The sequence below is a fragment of the Neocloeon triangulifer genome, unplaced genomic scaffold (genome assembly GCF_031216515.1).
Source record: "Neocloeon triangulifer isolate White Clay Creek 2 clone unplaced genomic scaffold, ASM3121651v1 ptg000001l, whole genome shotgun sequence".
NCBI lineage: Eukaryota > Metazoa > Arthropoda > Insecta > Ephemeroptera > Baetidae > Neocloeon > Neocloeon triangulifer.
The window spans coordinates 9,215,525-9,231,923 of NW_026775544.1; the positions used below are offsets into that span (position 1 = coordinate 9,215,525).

At 35.5% G+C, this 16,399-nt stretch overlaps 3 protein-coding genes across 8 annotated transcripts in view; 1 reads left to right on the plus strand and 2 right to left on the minus strand.

Annotated features, from left to right (window-relative positions):
* The first annotated feature begins 3,042 nt into the window (after positions 1-3,042).
* LOC132193638 (uncharacterized) lies at positions 3,043-10,369 on the plus strand. The gene is made up of 6 exons (XM_059614426.1): positions 3,043-3,179; positions 8,691-8,714; positions 8,972-9,174; positions 9,616-9,739; positions 9,799-9,963; positions 10,025-10,369. The coding sequence occupies exons 1-6, from the start codon at positions 3,122-3,124 to the stop codon at positions 10,312-10,314; spliced, it is 864 nt and encodes a 287-aa protein (XP_059470409.1). The 5' UTR covers positions 3,043-3,121; the 3' UTR covers positions 10,315-10,369.
* On the minus strand, positions 10,364-11,861 carry LOC132193628 (cyclin-dependent kinase 20-like). Its single transcript, XM_059614413.1, has 5 exons — positions 11,566-11,861; positions 11,306-11,494; positions 10,998-11,240; positions 10,611-10,838; positions 10,364-10,549 (listed from the first exon to the last, which is right to left on the minus strand). Exons 1-5 carry the CDS (start codon positions 11,749-11,751, stop codon positions 10,388-10,390), a joined length of 1,008 nt encoding a protein of 335 aa, XP_059470396.1. The 5' UTR covers positions 11,752-11,861; the 3' UTR covers positions 10,364-10,387.
* Positions 11,862-12,471: 610 nt separating this feature from the next.
* LOC132195049 (uncharacterized) overlaps positions 12,472-16,399 on the minus strand; it is a 151,709-nt gene continuing 147,781 nt past the window's right edge. For all 6 annotated transcript variants that reach the window (XM_059616786.1, XM_059616796.1, XM_059616763.1 and 3 more), the window contains 2 exons: positions 15,047-15,178; positions 12,472-13,009 (listed from right to left, as the gene is read on the minus strand). In XM_059616786.1, coding sequence (XP_059472769.1) covers positions 15,066-15,178 — 113 coding nt within the window. In that variant the 3' untranslated portion in view covers positions 12,472-13,009; positions 15,047-15,065. The remainder of the gene's footprint in view (positions 13,010-15,046; positions 15,179-16,399) is intronic.

Here is a 16,399-nt window from a genome sequence, read left to right on the forward strand (position 1 = left end):
ATTTATATAATTATTTTAAAAATGTCAATTATAAAAGATTTTGCATTATTAGTATTATTAGATTTAGTTTGCAATATATTGCGAGGTCTAAAAAAGAAATTTTGAATTAAAGTTATTATTTAGAGGCTAAAGAAAGCCTCGCATCCATTATACCAAAAATTTCTTGCCAAAATGCCAAAAAAATCTTGTTTGTCCTCTTTGTTTTTATGCTTTTAAATGAATATGTACACGCGACACATTTTTTAATTTTGTTTTCCACATTTTGACTTATATATTGCAAAGTTCATTACATTTTTTATTTTTTCTTTGCAACAATTTTTAAATTTCTTTTACATTCCTGAAATTCAACATAATTCTTCTGAGCAAATTTAGAATTAAAACAAAATTCTCACCAATGATTTGTCCGCGAAAGGTCCTAAAATATTGGTTCACAATAATTTTTATCAAAGTATATTTTTGAGGTTGATAGGAATTTTGTTACCAAAATAATAAGAAATCCGATGAAAACTTTAAATTAAAGTGTTTGTTCTATTTTCAGATAATTAAAATTTTTTGAAAAAGTCTTCAACTGATCTAGAAAACTATTTTGAGGAAATTCGCCTGATTGAAAATTAAATTTGCAATTTAGTGACCTGCTTAAATTATTTATTAAGAATTATACCAATTGCCATCAAAGAAGATACATTTGAGCCAACTGAGTATTTTGGCTTCACCAATTGTAACCCTGAGATCAAATCCGCTCGATTAATTAATGTGCCGCTACAGCAGTTTGCTCGGTTGATAGAATATTAGCTAACAAAAGGATTATCCTGCGTGCGTAGTTGGATGATAAAGATAAAACAATTTGTAGGCTTATACTAATTATGATTAATTAAATTTATAATCTCTGCGTCAAAATTAGACAATCTCTATGGCTATTTTTTATTGCTGGCAGATCTTTGCTCTTGATTGTAACCTCAGCAGGATTAAAATTGCATTTGGTGATGCAGTCAGTGATAAAGAAAATTCAAAATTCAGCTCAATCATTATCAAGACAGACATAATCGATTAATCGCTAATTAATTTAAATTTGGTTAATCTGTCTCAATAATAAGACAAAATAATGAAAATTTTATGGCCATTATTGTTTTCTTATTATTATAATACACAAAACTAAATAATAAACAAATTTATTTTAGTATATAAATTTGCTTTACTTTGCTCTGTCCGATCCGACGCACACAATTTTGATAGAAATCCCCAAGAAAAATATCAAGCAGATCGTCAGGAAATGCGGAAAAGGAAACAAAAGAAATCAATGAATTCGGGGCAGTTCGACACATCAAGGACAAGGGCCACTCTATTCGTGAAAACTCTACACACAAAACCAAATTGTTCCTTTCTGCGAAATTCGAATAGCAAGCAATCATTTCAAGTGCAAAAGGGCTCGAGTTTGTTTCACTCTCTCGGCGGCTGCTTCTGACATTTGCAGCACTGCGCAGTTGGGGTGAATTCGCAACTTGCGGCGTGTCAAGAGCGCAGCGCGCGAGTTGCAGGCAGGTAATGGGATCGAGCGATAATCAGTGCCCAAGCCGACGAGCGGTAAGTTCAAAGTGAATTAATGATTCGTGCGAACTTGTCAGCTCTATAATTATGAGCGACGACGTGAAGACATCTGCTAGGCAGCGCCTCTCTGATACCTGATATATAATGCTCGCGTGTTAAATCGGAAGGCAGCCCAGAAGCTTCCATAGTCTGCTAATCGCGACGGCGAGGTATACATATCATCATTACATAATTCAATGCACGTCTCACAATCAATGTCTTGTTAGTTTGTGCTGCTTCGGAGATGCATCGAGTCACGTGTAATCAACGCGCGAGGCCCAAAAGCAAATATTGACGTGCAGCGGACTTTTAGATTAAAACTGTCTATTCATCGAAAAAAAGGCTTGCTTTCAAAGGTCGGAGAGATTGATTGATCATCGTTAATCTAAATCTTTTGCCAAAGCTTTTGGTCCAAACAAAAATACTAATATTGATAAAAATGTGATGAAACTTGTTTAAGCCTCAATTAATTTTAATCAAATTTATCTCTGTGAACAGAATTTGATTTTAAATACTACGAATTAAACAAAAGAAATTCATTTTCAATTAAATGTTGCTAAAAAAATAAACAAATAAATAGAAACAAAGTAAAACAACGCCCCATTAAAAATTAATCCCATGGAAACAAATATTTTATTATTATTATTATTATTTTTTTTTTTAATATTTTGATAATTTTGTAGCAGAAATTCACAATTTAAGGTTGTTTCATGGTGATTTTAATTTAAAGTCGGCTTTTCCTTGATGTTTTTTTTATTTAAATAATAAACAACTCACAAAACACATCGAGGAAAAGCCGACTTAAAATTCTAATCACCATTATGATAATTATTGCAATTGCAGCGAATTTTTTAGATTTTATAATTATTATCATTATATTATATTCTTCTCGACCAATATAAAAATTTTAAATTGGAAAAAGAGGAGAGCAACTAACAGATGATGTCTGCTGAAACGACGCCCAACATTAACATGGACTCTGCCGCCGCGGTAAACCCGCAAATAAATCTCAAGATATACAAGCGACGAGATGTTATTTTGATCAATAACGTTTAATATATTGTTACAGCGATTTAAAACTTTTGAATAGAAAATTTCTTTTTATTCTTTTATTTCATTATTACGTTTTGAACTGATAAATAAGCTATTACTATTATAAATTAAGTATCATTGAACAAACATACGCCACTGGATAAAAAACTCCATGCAATTAAAAATTTAACGCACATTATAAACAGTTAACTTTCGTGTTTTTTTATATTCATTAATGAGACTTGCGTAGTTTCGAATTCTTCATTGCCCTTGAGGCTTTTTATATTTCAGTTTTTTTTCTTATGCGAAAAATCGCAGGCGTCATTCAAGGTATACGCGACCTTTGAGCACCTGCCACATTATTTAATCTCTGGACGCTGATATTGGGCCTCTCGTTCCGCGCATTAGCGTGGAATCGTGATGAAGCGGAGATATAAAAAGGAATCTCGAATAACAGGTTTAGTCACTCTCTGTTGTTGAGCGTCTAAAGACGAACGTTTAAAAAATGAAGACTCTCCTGGTACTGAGTGCTCTAATTGCGGCTTGCCTTGCTACTCCAAGAGGTATATTTTTTCGAAAATATTTTATTTTAGTTCAAAGCTATAAAAATAGTCCAAATGAAACCTACCATTTATTTCGAATGCTATTTTCGGGGCAGTGTGAATTTTTTATTTAATAATCGCAGTTGCTGCGTCACATGGGGAATTACAGCAAATGATAATTGGCTGGAAATAATTAGTGGTGGCGTCGTGTTTCAAATTAAACGCCGAAGAAATAATCGAGCCCGGAAAACAGCGCGCGGGCGTTATTAAATGTTTGATGGCGGTGCTTGCCGCTTTTTGCCGGCCATTATGGGAGATGCAATAATTACTATTGCTGTTGTTCCTTTGGGAGCGGAGAGAGAGAGATGTAATAATTAGGGGCCATGACTTATTACGCGTATATAATCTAATAATTCCCTTGTAGCACAGCGCGTAAACAACGGTTAGTTGTAGAGAGTTTGTATCTACCGACGAATTAATGCACGCGTGCGGGATAACTTATTAAAGTCGTCGCTGTGTTCAATTAATATCAAAGTTTGCGAGGAACAAGCAATGCTCTGCGCCGTCGAAAATCCAAGGGAAAATCTGTGCCCGCCGGCCAGAAACACTTCTCTGACGGCCGCTTCTAATTTGCTCTTTGCTTCCTCTCTCTTGCACACTGACGTGTCTCTCTCAAAATTTCTTGCTCACTCTCATCTGCGCGCCTCAACTTTGGCGCACGCACCAAAAGTCGCAAGTTTGGTTGGAATACCACTTGAAAATGTCGCAAAAAATTATGTGACTCTCCAGAGAACTTGTGACAAGAGAACTCAATTAAATTGTTTCGTTTTGCTCCCAACTTGATGTGCCGAGAACTTGTACTTTTCTCTCGTTTTCAATGCGCTTGTTAAAAGTCACATTTTGAAAGTTCAACAGCTTAAAAAAGTTTGCTGCTTCTGAAACTTTCAATTCGTAAATTCATTATTGCTTTTAACTTCAGTATAAAGAGAATTGTCTGCAAAAATAAATTTTTTAGTCCATTTAAAAAAGGCACAATATGATTTAAATTATGCCAGGCTTTAAAAAACCACATGGCTTGCCGCAGGATATATAATATAATATTTATTTTTCTGCGGTGCTCTACATTATCCTGTTTCGGTTCCTGTCTGTATTGCGTTTTTAAAGTGTGGTAACGAAACGTTCAACTCTTTTTTTCAACGGCTTATTTTGCTCTACGTAGATTACTTTTTTTATATTTATATAAATTTATTAAAAAAAAATTGATTTATAGCAAAGGAGCTCCATAATTCCATTCCATTCTTGGTAACGCTCGTAGGCTAAGCAAATATTTTGGCAATTTTTTTCATGTGTGAAAAAAATTTAAACGCAATTTTATTAAAAGCAGCTTAATCAAATTGTTCAGTGTGCGCAGTAATACCTAATTGCTGACTCTGCTAATCTTCCGTGCCGCTGCTTGCTCTTTTTATCAGTTTTTTTTCAAAAGCAGGGAGCACTTTTCCCCGGTGGCCGGTTATTAGAGCTTGTTGCTTCGCCTGTAATGAATGACTGTCCGTGGCAGAATAATAATTAGCGGTCAGCGTGTAGGGAGAACGAAAGGCAGTCTATTTATATTCTCCTGGATGTGACACATCATCAGCAAACTCTGTGGTGCGCCATTTATATATCACACATGGTTCCCTGCTGGCTCAAATGTTTGGCATCAAAGATCCGCTACTAATTTTAACCTTTTTAACCTGTAGGCTGTAGCTAATAATTATTACTGAGTTATAACAGAATAATAATAAATTTGAAAAATGTGTTTTCATACTTGCCATCTCCATGGGAAATATGTCTAAAAAAAACTTGTAAAAAGCATAATAGGATGGGAAATTTATCCAACTTCTACCAGATCTGCAGGTGGTTTTAGAATATTCTAATTAAAAGCATTAAAATAAGTGTATTTAAATTTGAAATGAAATTAATTAAATCTTATATTCAACTATGTTTTTATCTTCTTAAAAATTGAATTTTTTCCCCAATTGTTCAATTTCTTAAACAAAAAGTAAATGTGTTAGGAAATCATTTAATTTCAACTGAAAAGAGTTGGATTATTATTAATACTTTCTTATAAATTCTAGTATATTAATTTGAGTTGAGATATTTACACGGTTGTGAATTAAATTAGTTTATCAATCTAGGCAAAGGTCTAAACATGCATAGTTATTTTTTGTGTGCAATCAGTAGCCATATTACACATTTTGTCTTTTCAATCAATCGATTTTGAAAAATCCTTGTTCCCCAGTTATGGATACAATCAAACTTTCAAAATTGATGCCATCTGGCATCTTTTGAAGTCAATATGTGCAGAATGGCTTGGAAAAGTCTGACAGTCGCCAAAGGGAAAAGAGGCGATCAAGCGATCATCTATAATGATTTAGAGGCGGTGTGCGCGCAAGCAGGCATTAAGGGATTACCAATAAAGCGCAAGTGGACAGCCTAATCGCAGTCAAAATAAAAACCCTTTGAAAAGCCGGCAAGGGAATTCGAGAGCGGCTGATTTCGCCGCTCGCCGAGGTTAAAGGCTCTTTTAATCCGTTTCAGGACATAGGGGGCGGGCGAGATAATTTTCATCTTCATATCTCTTCAAGCATTTCGCGGCTCCTCTCTCTTGTCTTCAAGTGGCCAATTTGGAAGTAATTACTTTGAAGTTGATAAACTCTCCGTTTTTTCGCTCGAAATCAATATTTCATTAGGCACGATAGGTAGAGTGCTCGTGCAAATGCGCAGCGACTTTTTTAACGTAATTTCCGCCGCGCCGATGAAAAGGGTAAATCAACGGAGAGAGAAGTTTTAATCGTTTTAGAACTTTCTTTTTCTTAACTTATATATTATGGGTAGACCTCTGCGGAAGATGCAAAGCTTTACTTACAAAAGAAAGGAGTGATGGGATCATAATTTTTACTAAATTAGATGTGAATAATGGTAGTTTAATTAGCCACGGGATTTGACAAAGGAAAAACGTAGAAAGAGAAGCTTTAAGTATTAAATCACTATAAACTTTTTCAGGGCATATTTATCAATCAAATTACAACTCATTTTACTTTAGTGAGTTATTATAATGAGGCATGGGCCGAGTAAGGCTGAATGTAAAAAATGCTCACATTTTACACTTTTCTTTGATTAAATTTGCGATGTCAACCCAAAATTTGAAAAGTATGTGACGATTTTACTACTATGAAAATTGAAATGAATAAGATAAATAAATTTGCAACTAAATAGGATAATTACATACAAATGGCTAAGAGGCTAAAATAAATAAGTTAATACCATGGCTTAGGCTAATAAATAAGTAAATTAAAATTTCTTGCAAGAATTCTTTAAAAGTTAAATGTTTTATGAAAAATTAAGTGATATTAATTTTCTGTAATAAATTAAATATTATCTAATTTAATGATAAATAATTTTAACATAATTGCAATTGCAGCTCAAGAAAAATGTATTTAATTTATCATTTATCTTCTATTAATTACTTAATATTTTATTTCTAAAAGTAGAATATTCAAAACTATTATTTCATATTATTTGAACCCTTGCAGTCGCTATTGTTATTAACGTAGCTCTTGAAACAATTAAATGGTAAAGTTAAAACCCTTGCTCTTAACAAGTCCTCAGAGGGTTGCACATTACTGCAATCGTTATTCAGACTGAGTGTGTGTAATTCTCCGCATAATTCCGCCATCGACGAACATTTACCGAAGGAAGGCGTCGAGTTAATTTGAAGCTTCCGCCTCTGTGCGAAAACTAAGGGCCCGTTGGATTAGAAGACGCGCTGCTAGCTGTGTGTGTGTGCGCCGGCGAAATGCGCTAATTACAGAGTTATGTTTGCCCTTCACACGCGGGTATAGAAATGACAAGGCACACAATTTGCGCGTGTATTGTGTGAGCATCGGGGATGGCAAAAGGTGGGTATTGTGCGTCGCATCGAACCGCACACACTTCGAGGGCTGCAGAGGGAGCTTTTCTCGTGCACAACAGGGAGAGCAAAAGCGCGAATTGCGAGCGGCTGTTGACGAGAAATTCGCGCAGGTGACGAAATTATTACTTCTTCTCCCTTTCGCTCAGAGACACAGTCGCAAACTTATTCAATTAAATATAATTAGAGTGAGTGACGACGCCTCTCGTTTGTATGTATTCGCCAAAGACCCTTTGACTCGAGAAGAAGTAGCAACCTGTCGCCCAGGCAGTGACGACAAGTGCCTTTTGAAATAAAATCAAAAATACATTTCCAGGTACCATTCTGAGCAAGTTTAGAAGGAACACAATGAATAATGAAACAATTTAATTCTTAAAATTAATTATTATTATTCATACTTTTAATATAAAATTTAATTTAATTTTTTTCTTTTCTTTCATCATTTTTTTATTTTGTTAAATATGATTTAAATTATTTTGCTTCTTTTTATTATCGTAATGAAAAACAAAATCATATTTTATTTTAAAAATTAATTTTTTTTTATTAATTGAATTCATAATTTTCACGTATCAGGCGAAATGCAGAGAAAATTTTTAAAATTCAATTATTTGATGTTTTTATGGTCACTAATATAATATAGCATTTTTCTATCATAAATAAAAAATTTTTCTATCACAATATCAAAGCCGTTTCATATTCTCTTCTCTATGCTGATGAGAATTCTAATTTTATGGACACGGCACCAAGATAGAGTCGCTTAAATCCACATCGGCCGAGGCGTCGTGAAAAATGACACTCTCATTAAAGGATCTAGATCTCAGGAGTTTTTCAAACTTTTGCCACCATTTTCTGAGCCTCGCACTGCCAATTTCGATCAAAATCGCTGCGTTTGATGAGAATTAATGTCTTCTCGGGGTTGGCGAAAAAAATATCCCCGGGTATAAAGTTTCGCTGGTAAAATCAATCACAGTGCGCAGTTTTGAGCGATCGCGCAATTGATATCGCCGGTGAGCGCCATATATAACGATTTGTATTTGCAGGCGCGAGTTGAGAGATAACAATTTAAAGTTTTGATTCCCATTAGGCCGGCGAGGCGCGCGCTGCAAACTTTTTGAGATGGAGATTTAATCACCGCACTGCATTTCACCCTCCTTCTTTGATATATTATAACGCACCGGACGAAAGATTTCCAGGCAGGAAAAAATTCACCTGATAGAAGCTGAGGGAGCCTTAGGCAGGAAAACATATCCGAAGATGGGAATTTTCCCTCCCAATCACTTTCATTTATTCACCAGGGCCAGGATTTTTCTTTTTTTCCAACCAAATTGAGACGTTTTTTTCTCTCATGCTGACAAGAGTATCCTTATTTTCATTTTTTATAAGAGCACGAATCAAGGTAAAAAAATAAGTGCACCTCTCATGTATTAAGAGGTTTCCCAAATGATAGCCATAATAATTTGGCCTCCCCACGAAGAACGGAGGATGCGTGCTGGGCGGAAAAGTGCGCACTTTCCCACGCGGCAAATGAGAAAAAATGCAGAAAAAATATTTCCCTAATCGATTTTCTTTTTGTGTTGCAGCTGGATTACATGACGGCTTCGTGGGTGAGTACGCGTGATGATATTTTGCGCCATGCATGATGGATGAATCTCGAGGCGAGGCGCCGGAGAGAGCGTGTTGCATACTTGGCACCCCTTTTTCTTCAAAGGGTAGCGCGCGACACGTCGGGCGACAAAAAGGGCGTGGGAATGCAATTTCGGTCGCTCGTCGCATTCTTTGCTTTAATTCGGGCAACCTTTGCCCAAAGTGCCACACAAGAAGTATTGCTAATGTTGCTTTTTTTTATTTTTCCCTGCTATAGCAAAGTGGTTTCCTATCAAATTTGTCCCGAACACGTTGTACGACATTCCCAGGACCAAAGCCGAAGTTGACTCGGACAAGATCACCTGGGTCGAGGTTCCTGGTGACGCTGGAGACCCATTCACAATCCACTGCCAAGAGGACAATGAGAGGTTTTGCATAATTTTGGACCTCAACGGATTCATTGCTGGAGAGCAATACAGTGTAAGTTATTTTGAAACTAGAACGAAGATGTGAGATGGTGAATATTGAAATGAGTAAAATAGATTTTATAAATGTATATTTTTTTAACAAATATATTAAATCAAAATTCACCAAAGTGCAAGAATAACACTATTGATATAATAGATTAAATTTAAATTCTCCCCCAATTTGTGAATTTTTTAATATTTTCTTGAAAAAGATACATACATTTCATTCTTGGCCTGAATTGTCTGATTGTCTTTTTTTAGAAAGTTTTGTGTAAATTTGGCAAAATGCCGTGAATATTGTTGTTTTTATTCCTTTTAAATTAAAGCAGGTTACAAAAAGTAACAAAAAATTATTTTAATTATAATTTATTTTTCAATCAGTTAATAATGAATAGAAATTTTTTTATTTCTTCCCAAGCGTATTAGGGACTAAAATATAAAATGCATTTCGCAGATTCCAGATGAGGATACTGCAAATACCAATGGTAGCTATCCTTTCGAATTGAACCCCTCATTCCGCAGGCTGGTTAGATTTGGACGCGACGTTTGGACTGCCACCGCATTCTTTGTGTCTCCTAGTAAATCTATCATTTTAGTTTGAGAATTATTTTTAATTGTAATCGACTGAAAATTTTAGGTGTTTTGGATGCTGGCGGTAGAAATGATCTCAGCGAAGGAACTTTTGTGGAGCTTTGGATTCAAAAGAGCAATAAGTACAGCGAGGCTGTTAAAATCCCTCTCGACAGAGCCGAGTTGGTTTCAACTACCAGATACGTGCTTTGCGGTTGCATCAAGGGAATGGGTAATTTTAATTTAAAAAATCAACCATTTTTAAATTTTACAAATTTTAAAAATTATTTAAGGTATCCATTACTATGATAACATGGGCTCAAATGGAAGCTGCACTGATTTCGATCCTTGGTTCCTGATGTACAACGGCAATGATTTTGTTGGACTGGGCTTCCAAAACTTTGGCGAGACTGTTGTTCGTCCAGGCATTCGCAACTACGATGAAGACGTTCCTCTATCCGCAGTGCAGGCGGTTATTCCTGATGGTCCACAATGTCTTTTTGACTGGGTGGTTGATTATTCAGCCATTTCACTGCACACCTTCTTCATCTCCGACCCCTTGGGCACAATTGTTTGTGCTTAAATTTTGAAGGAGAATTTCATGCAAAATAAAATAATCCATTTTGCCGCAAGATAAATGCCAAATATTTTTATTTTTAAATTATTTGCATTTTGTCAAAATTATTGAAAATACCACTCGGGCCGCCGACATCAGGCGAATCTTGGTTGAACTTTTCCCTGTGACCATCAAATGGCTTGGGCATGTCCGGCATTGGACACGGCAGGGGCATACTAAAAAAATACTTATGCTCCAGTGCCTAATAATTTTTTTTTTTTTAATTATCGCACGTTATTTTAAGATCAAACTTTAGAACATACCTTCTTTGCAGAAATGCGTAAGCTCGGGTTATAAACTATGAATTTTTTCGTGAGGTCTAATGTGGAAGAACTGCAGTTGGGGATGATCTTTTCAAAGGGCAGAGCTTTCATTGGTGTGAAAGTGATTTTATTGTAATCTGGAAGCGTTTCTAATTCAGGCCAATCTCTTGTGCTTGGTGTTCCCATCATCCTCTGCACCACACAGAGCTGCTCTATATCACTTGCACCCTAAAATGGTTAAATTATATATTAAACTTTTCATACAAAAAAATTACTAAAAATTCATATATTATGATAAAAATATAATTTAATGGAAAATATTTTATAATTCTTAAGAGCGCAGGCCAACAACAACAAAATAATTGTTAATTCTTGAGAAAAAAATACCCTAAACAGTGGAGCTCTGTTTAGCATTTCTCCAAAGATGCAGCCGACAGCCCAAATATCCACAGCCTCAGTATAAATCTTGGCGCCGTACAATAGTTCCGGCGCCCTGTACCATCTCGACGCGACCTGATGCGAGTAGGGTCTTTTCTCGTTGGCCTTCAAGTCAAACAAACGGGCTTGACCAAGATCGGCGATTTTCAAAACACCTTTGTAGCTAATTAAGAGATTCGCTGGTTTCAAATCCTAAAACAAGTTTTCTTTATAAAAGACCTGAAATAAACTCCTTTCACGAAAATCGATTCTCTCACTCTGTGCATTATATATTGCGAGTGCAGATATTCAACTCCTTGAAGGAGCATCTCCAAGTATCTTTTGATTTGCGCCTCAGTCAAAGGACTTTGCGGGTCTTTGATCATTTCCGCCAGTCCTGTGGGCATGTACTCGAAAACAAGAACAAAGCAGATGCCCTGTGGCAAAACCTCCAGCAGTTTAATCACCTGCCAATCAAAATAACAATGATAAAATTAAAACACTTTCCCTCTGTAATGAGAGTGCAAAATAAACTCACATATTTGCACTGCACTTTCTGCAGCAGTTTGATCTCCCTGAGAATTTGAATAGGCACCTCTTCGTCCGGCCGTCGCAAGTACAACTTTTTCATTGCCACGTCTTTTCCCGTGGCTTTGTGAACGGCCCTCGTCACGACCCCGTGGGCCCCTTCGCCGATGTGGCCCAGTGCCTTGTATTGATCCATTGTGAACCTGGCGCTGTTGGAAATCCTTCTTCACATTATTTTGGAGTATTGGTCCGTTCTGGAAATGCAAATTTGTTTCCAAAAAGAGGTCACGACGAACATTGCTTTGTGCCGCCGGATTTCAAACGCCTTCCTCGATTGAGCGACGTAGTTGGCGAGTTTTCTCTCCGCGTCGCTCTTGCTCGGAATCAAAAGCAGGGGTGCCTGTTGGGGTGGAACAGCAGCTGCCACCTCGCAGAGCTACCCTCAACCAACCTCACCCTTATTTAAACAAGGGTGGGTATAACAACGCTTATAAATGAATACTATAAATTTAAAATCCATAAAATTTCTTTACGCAATTGTAATTAATATTTACTTGACAAAGGTCTTTGTGCATCTTTTTCTTAAAGTTTTGCGCTCTAATTGTAAGCAAAAAATTATCATTTTACTACTATAATTCTATACTAAAAAATAATTGTTTAGTTAATAAAAATAAGATTTTATTGTTTCTAATAAATTATGTTTATTATGCTAGAGTGTGGCAACTTTTAATGGTTTGATACAGTTTTTGATATTATTAAAAGAATGATGGCAACAATAAATTTCCTAGCAAACATTTTAATAAAACTTTAAAACTTAAAACACTAGATTTTGTTATTTTTGCGCCACTGTATAAACTTTATTTAAAAATTAACAAAACAGGTATTGAAATAATTTTAATCCAACAACATGCTGATTTTTACCTTTCTTTATTTTTTGAAACAACACATTGATACAATCCCAATCTATCATTTTATATATGATAAACAGGTAAATTTAACATAGAATCTTTGCAGCTTAGCGTAAATTGATACTTTTTTTCACAATCCAGCATTTATTTGCCACGCACAATTTAGCAATCCTTATCACGGCTCACTATGTGTTAAAACCATCTCTTCGTCGACTTCTCACTTTTCCCCCATTATCAAAAACACAACTTAATTGGCTGCCATTGTCTCAACATGTCCGAAAATAAGTATATTAATTTGGTTGATATGACTATTGAAATATAACTCTTCTTTTTTTCTCAAACACCATCATCTTGTCTCTGCACCAGTGTATAAAAAACGCTTGAGTCTCTCCGGCGCTCAAAGTTAATTTGGCACCTGTAAATCTCTCCTTTTTCTTTGATCCCATCGCACACACTCACTCCGGTTGAGGGGTTTGCACATGTTCATATTTGCTACTCTGTCTCCTGCTCTCGCTCCTTTTTAGCCTCGACCGTGGATGATTCGATCTGCAATCAGATATATCTTTTTTACTTTTATTGCAGCAAATGATGGCGATTGTGCTGACTAGACGCTCGGTCCAATTCTCTTCCAAGCAGAGTGTAAAAAATTTAGTCGCGAAAATGCTTAAGTTTGGATGAGATGATTTTGCAGTGAAAAGTTGCACTAAAAGAATGTAATAAAAATTAAGTGTCAGAGAGTTTATGCTAAAAATACATCTTCCGTTGCTTCAACAAGTAAAAAGAGAAAATAAATTCATTGCAATATTTTAATCCAAGAAAGGAAAACTCCACTGACATTCTTAATTGGGAAAATAAAATCTTATTACGGAGCAAATAAGGGTGTCTCGGGTTCATTGCCTAGAAACTTTTTATTTGAGAAATATTGACAATATTAAGTGGCTAATAAGTTTTGGCCTGACGTGCTGTTTTGAAATTCAACCCCTGAAAGTGCGAAGTAGTTCTTTTTTTAATTATTTTCTATTCCAATTGCAAATACTTAGTTTTTGACAACTGAAAATAAGTATGGAGTCTCCAATTTCTTAAGCTGAGAAAATATCAGATCCATAATAAAGAATACTATATTTATCATACATGGGCAGAGCGCACTTTGCGCTCTGCGATCTGCGCTCGCGCTCTGCGCTCATGAGCGCGAGCGCAGAGCGTGATCGCACGATTTTCAAAATCGTGAGCGCGAGCGCAGAGCGCGAGCGCATTGGTCGCTGAGCGCAGCGCTCAATTGCGCTCATTTTGCGCTCAAACCAAAGGTAAAAATTCCCGAATTTGATCAAAAATTGTAATGAAAAACAGTGTTTTTATACCAAAAACTTCAAAACTGATCCCAATTTTGGTGATTTAACTTCAACTTTATCATTTCCAATTGCCGATGTATTTTTTGTTATATTAAAAACTTGTCTAAAATTTGCACTTTTTCTTCGGATAAAAATATTTTTGAGCGCAACGCGTGAGCGCAAGACTTTTTAAAAATTTGAGCGCGAGCGCAGAGCGCGAGCGCAACATTTTCAAAATCTTGATCGCGAGCGCAGAGCGCGAGCGCACTGTTGCCAGTGATCGCGAGCGCGAGCGCGAGCGCAAAATTGTTGAGCGCACCCATGTATGATATTTATGTTTATTATGTTTACAAGATAAACTTACTAATCTAGCAACAATTCAATTAAGGATTAGGATTTCAAAATACAACTGCGCCATTAATTTAAGAAGATTACAAACAGTTAAGTTTCTAATCATCAAATAATAATATTATCCAACTGAACATGACGATTTTAATTCATTTACAATGCAAATAATATAGAATCTTGTTGATAAAATTTTTTTTTTTTTGTAAATGAATTATCTACAATTGTTACGATTTTCTGTTTTGCTGAGAGACTATTACATAAAATTGGAAAAAAATGAAATTTATACATAACTAATTTTTAATGAAATAAAATAACCTTATTTATTAACATTTTATTAAAATAAAAGCAAGAGATAATAAAATATGTGTTAAAAATGTAGCAAAAATTAAACTTGATCTAACGTTATTAATCATAAAAGTTGATGAAATAAAACTGTCATAACGCCCTTCGTTGTTATATTTGTGTTCCGCTCGCGACTTTGCGACCCAATAAACTCAACCGTGAGCATTCTTGCCGAGCGAGCAAAGCAATCGAGCAAACGCGAGTGTTTAAGCCGTCGTTTCAATTTAACAATTCACGTGTGTGTTTTCTCGCGCGAGCGCGATTAAAATTAAACGCGCACACACCTAGGCTGCCACTTGCTTATATTGCAATGAATTATTATTGTTTGCAATTGCGCCGCCTTCGAACAAAGCACCCCGGCGAAATAACCCTTCTGATATGCAAATTGCGCGCGCGGCGCTGCGAAAACGTTTTCATAATTAATTGCCGCGCGCAATGTGCGCCGCCGCAGCCAAAGATTTATATTTGCCGACGGTGATTGTCTGTGTAATTAAGGCCCGTCGCTCGTCTATTTCGCACCGCCGGTGCTTTTATATTATTTGCAAGAGCGAATTATTCCGTGTACCTTCGAGTCCCACGAGACGTCACCTGGACTGGCATGTGACCACGAGGTGTGACAGTATGACAAGGACGCCAAGCAGCGGAGTCACTGGCGCTTGACCGGAAGTCCCGTGCTGCACTGCCGCAGGAAGTTCTCCTGGAAATTAGAGCAAAAACTCGTTAGTAATGCTTGCAGGAAGTCATTATAAGAAAATAAATTGTTGAAAAAGAAAATCTATAAATTATTATAGCCTTAAACAGAGATGAGCACTAAATGAAATAAAAAGAAAATCTATTTGAAGATACGGCAAAAAAATTTGTTTAAAGCCCACTTTATTTAGAAAAAAACACACCTCCTCAAATAAAATTTAGTTCAATTAAAAGTTAAAATGTTACTTTTTATTGGAATTGCTGGGCTGATTGTCGGTGTTAGACAAATAGTAAGTTTTATTCGTTTTAAAATCAGTCTGAAATAATTGTAAATTGAATATTCTTATTCTTATTTGACATTTAACATCTTATTGTGGTCCTAAAAAATTCAAATTGTTATTTTTTGCCCATCCTTACATCTGGAAAAAGCAGTACCTCTGATATACACACAGTATGATAAATTTGAATTTGTGGAAAAATATTTTCTGTCTGTTACGGTCTGTTTTTATTTTTCAATATGCATGAAATCAATTTCCTCCTCCAAGTAAACAAAGCTCAAAAATTGGCATACTTTTCCTTCTCACATGTTTTTATATGTATGTAGTTTAATTGGATCTATAATTGGTAGAAAGGAATAAGTAACAATTTCTGAGAATAAAAAATAGAAAACGGGTTTAAATTTTACTATAAAATAATAATAATCAAGCTCATGTGAAGCATTCTCCGGTATTCACTATAGAAAATTTTTATAAAATTTGCAGTAATTTAATGATACACAAAATACGCTGAAAAAAAATTAAACAGCGATTTTCGACATTTTTAAAAGCATATTTTCCCCGTTTTCTGTTCCGTTTGCTTTGCTTCTACCTTTCAGCATGCCTAAAATCAATTTCCTGGTACAGGTAGCAAACCATTTGATGCTAAATTCCACATTACATGAAAAAAATATTTTTATTAATTTTCCTATATTAAAATAGTAACAAACGTGGCCTGATGTGAAAAGTGGGTTTTTATTGAAAAGAATCCTATGTACGAATATGAACGTAAATTTCATTGGAAATTCCACTTTAGTTATTTTTTAATATGTTTACATCGTACAGTAATTTTTTTTATTTTCAATTAAATTCAACGTTCATACTTCAGAGAGAAAAATTTAGATGTTCGAGTAGGGCTTTATTTTTTGTCCTCTGAAGTGAGTTCAATTTTTTTCAATTCGTATTTCTGCGAC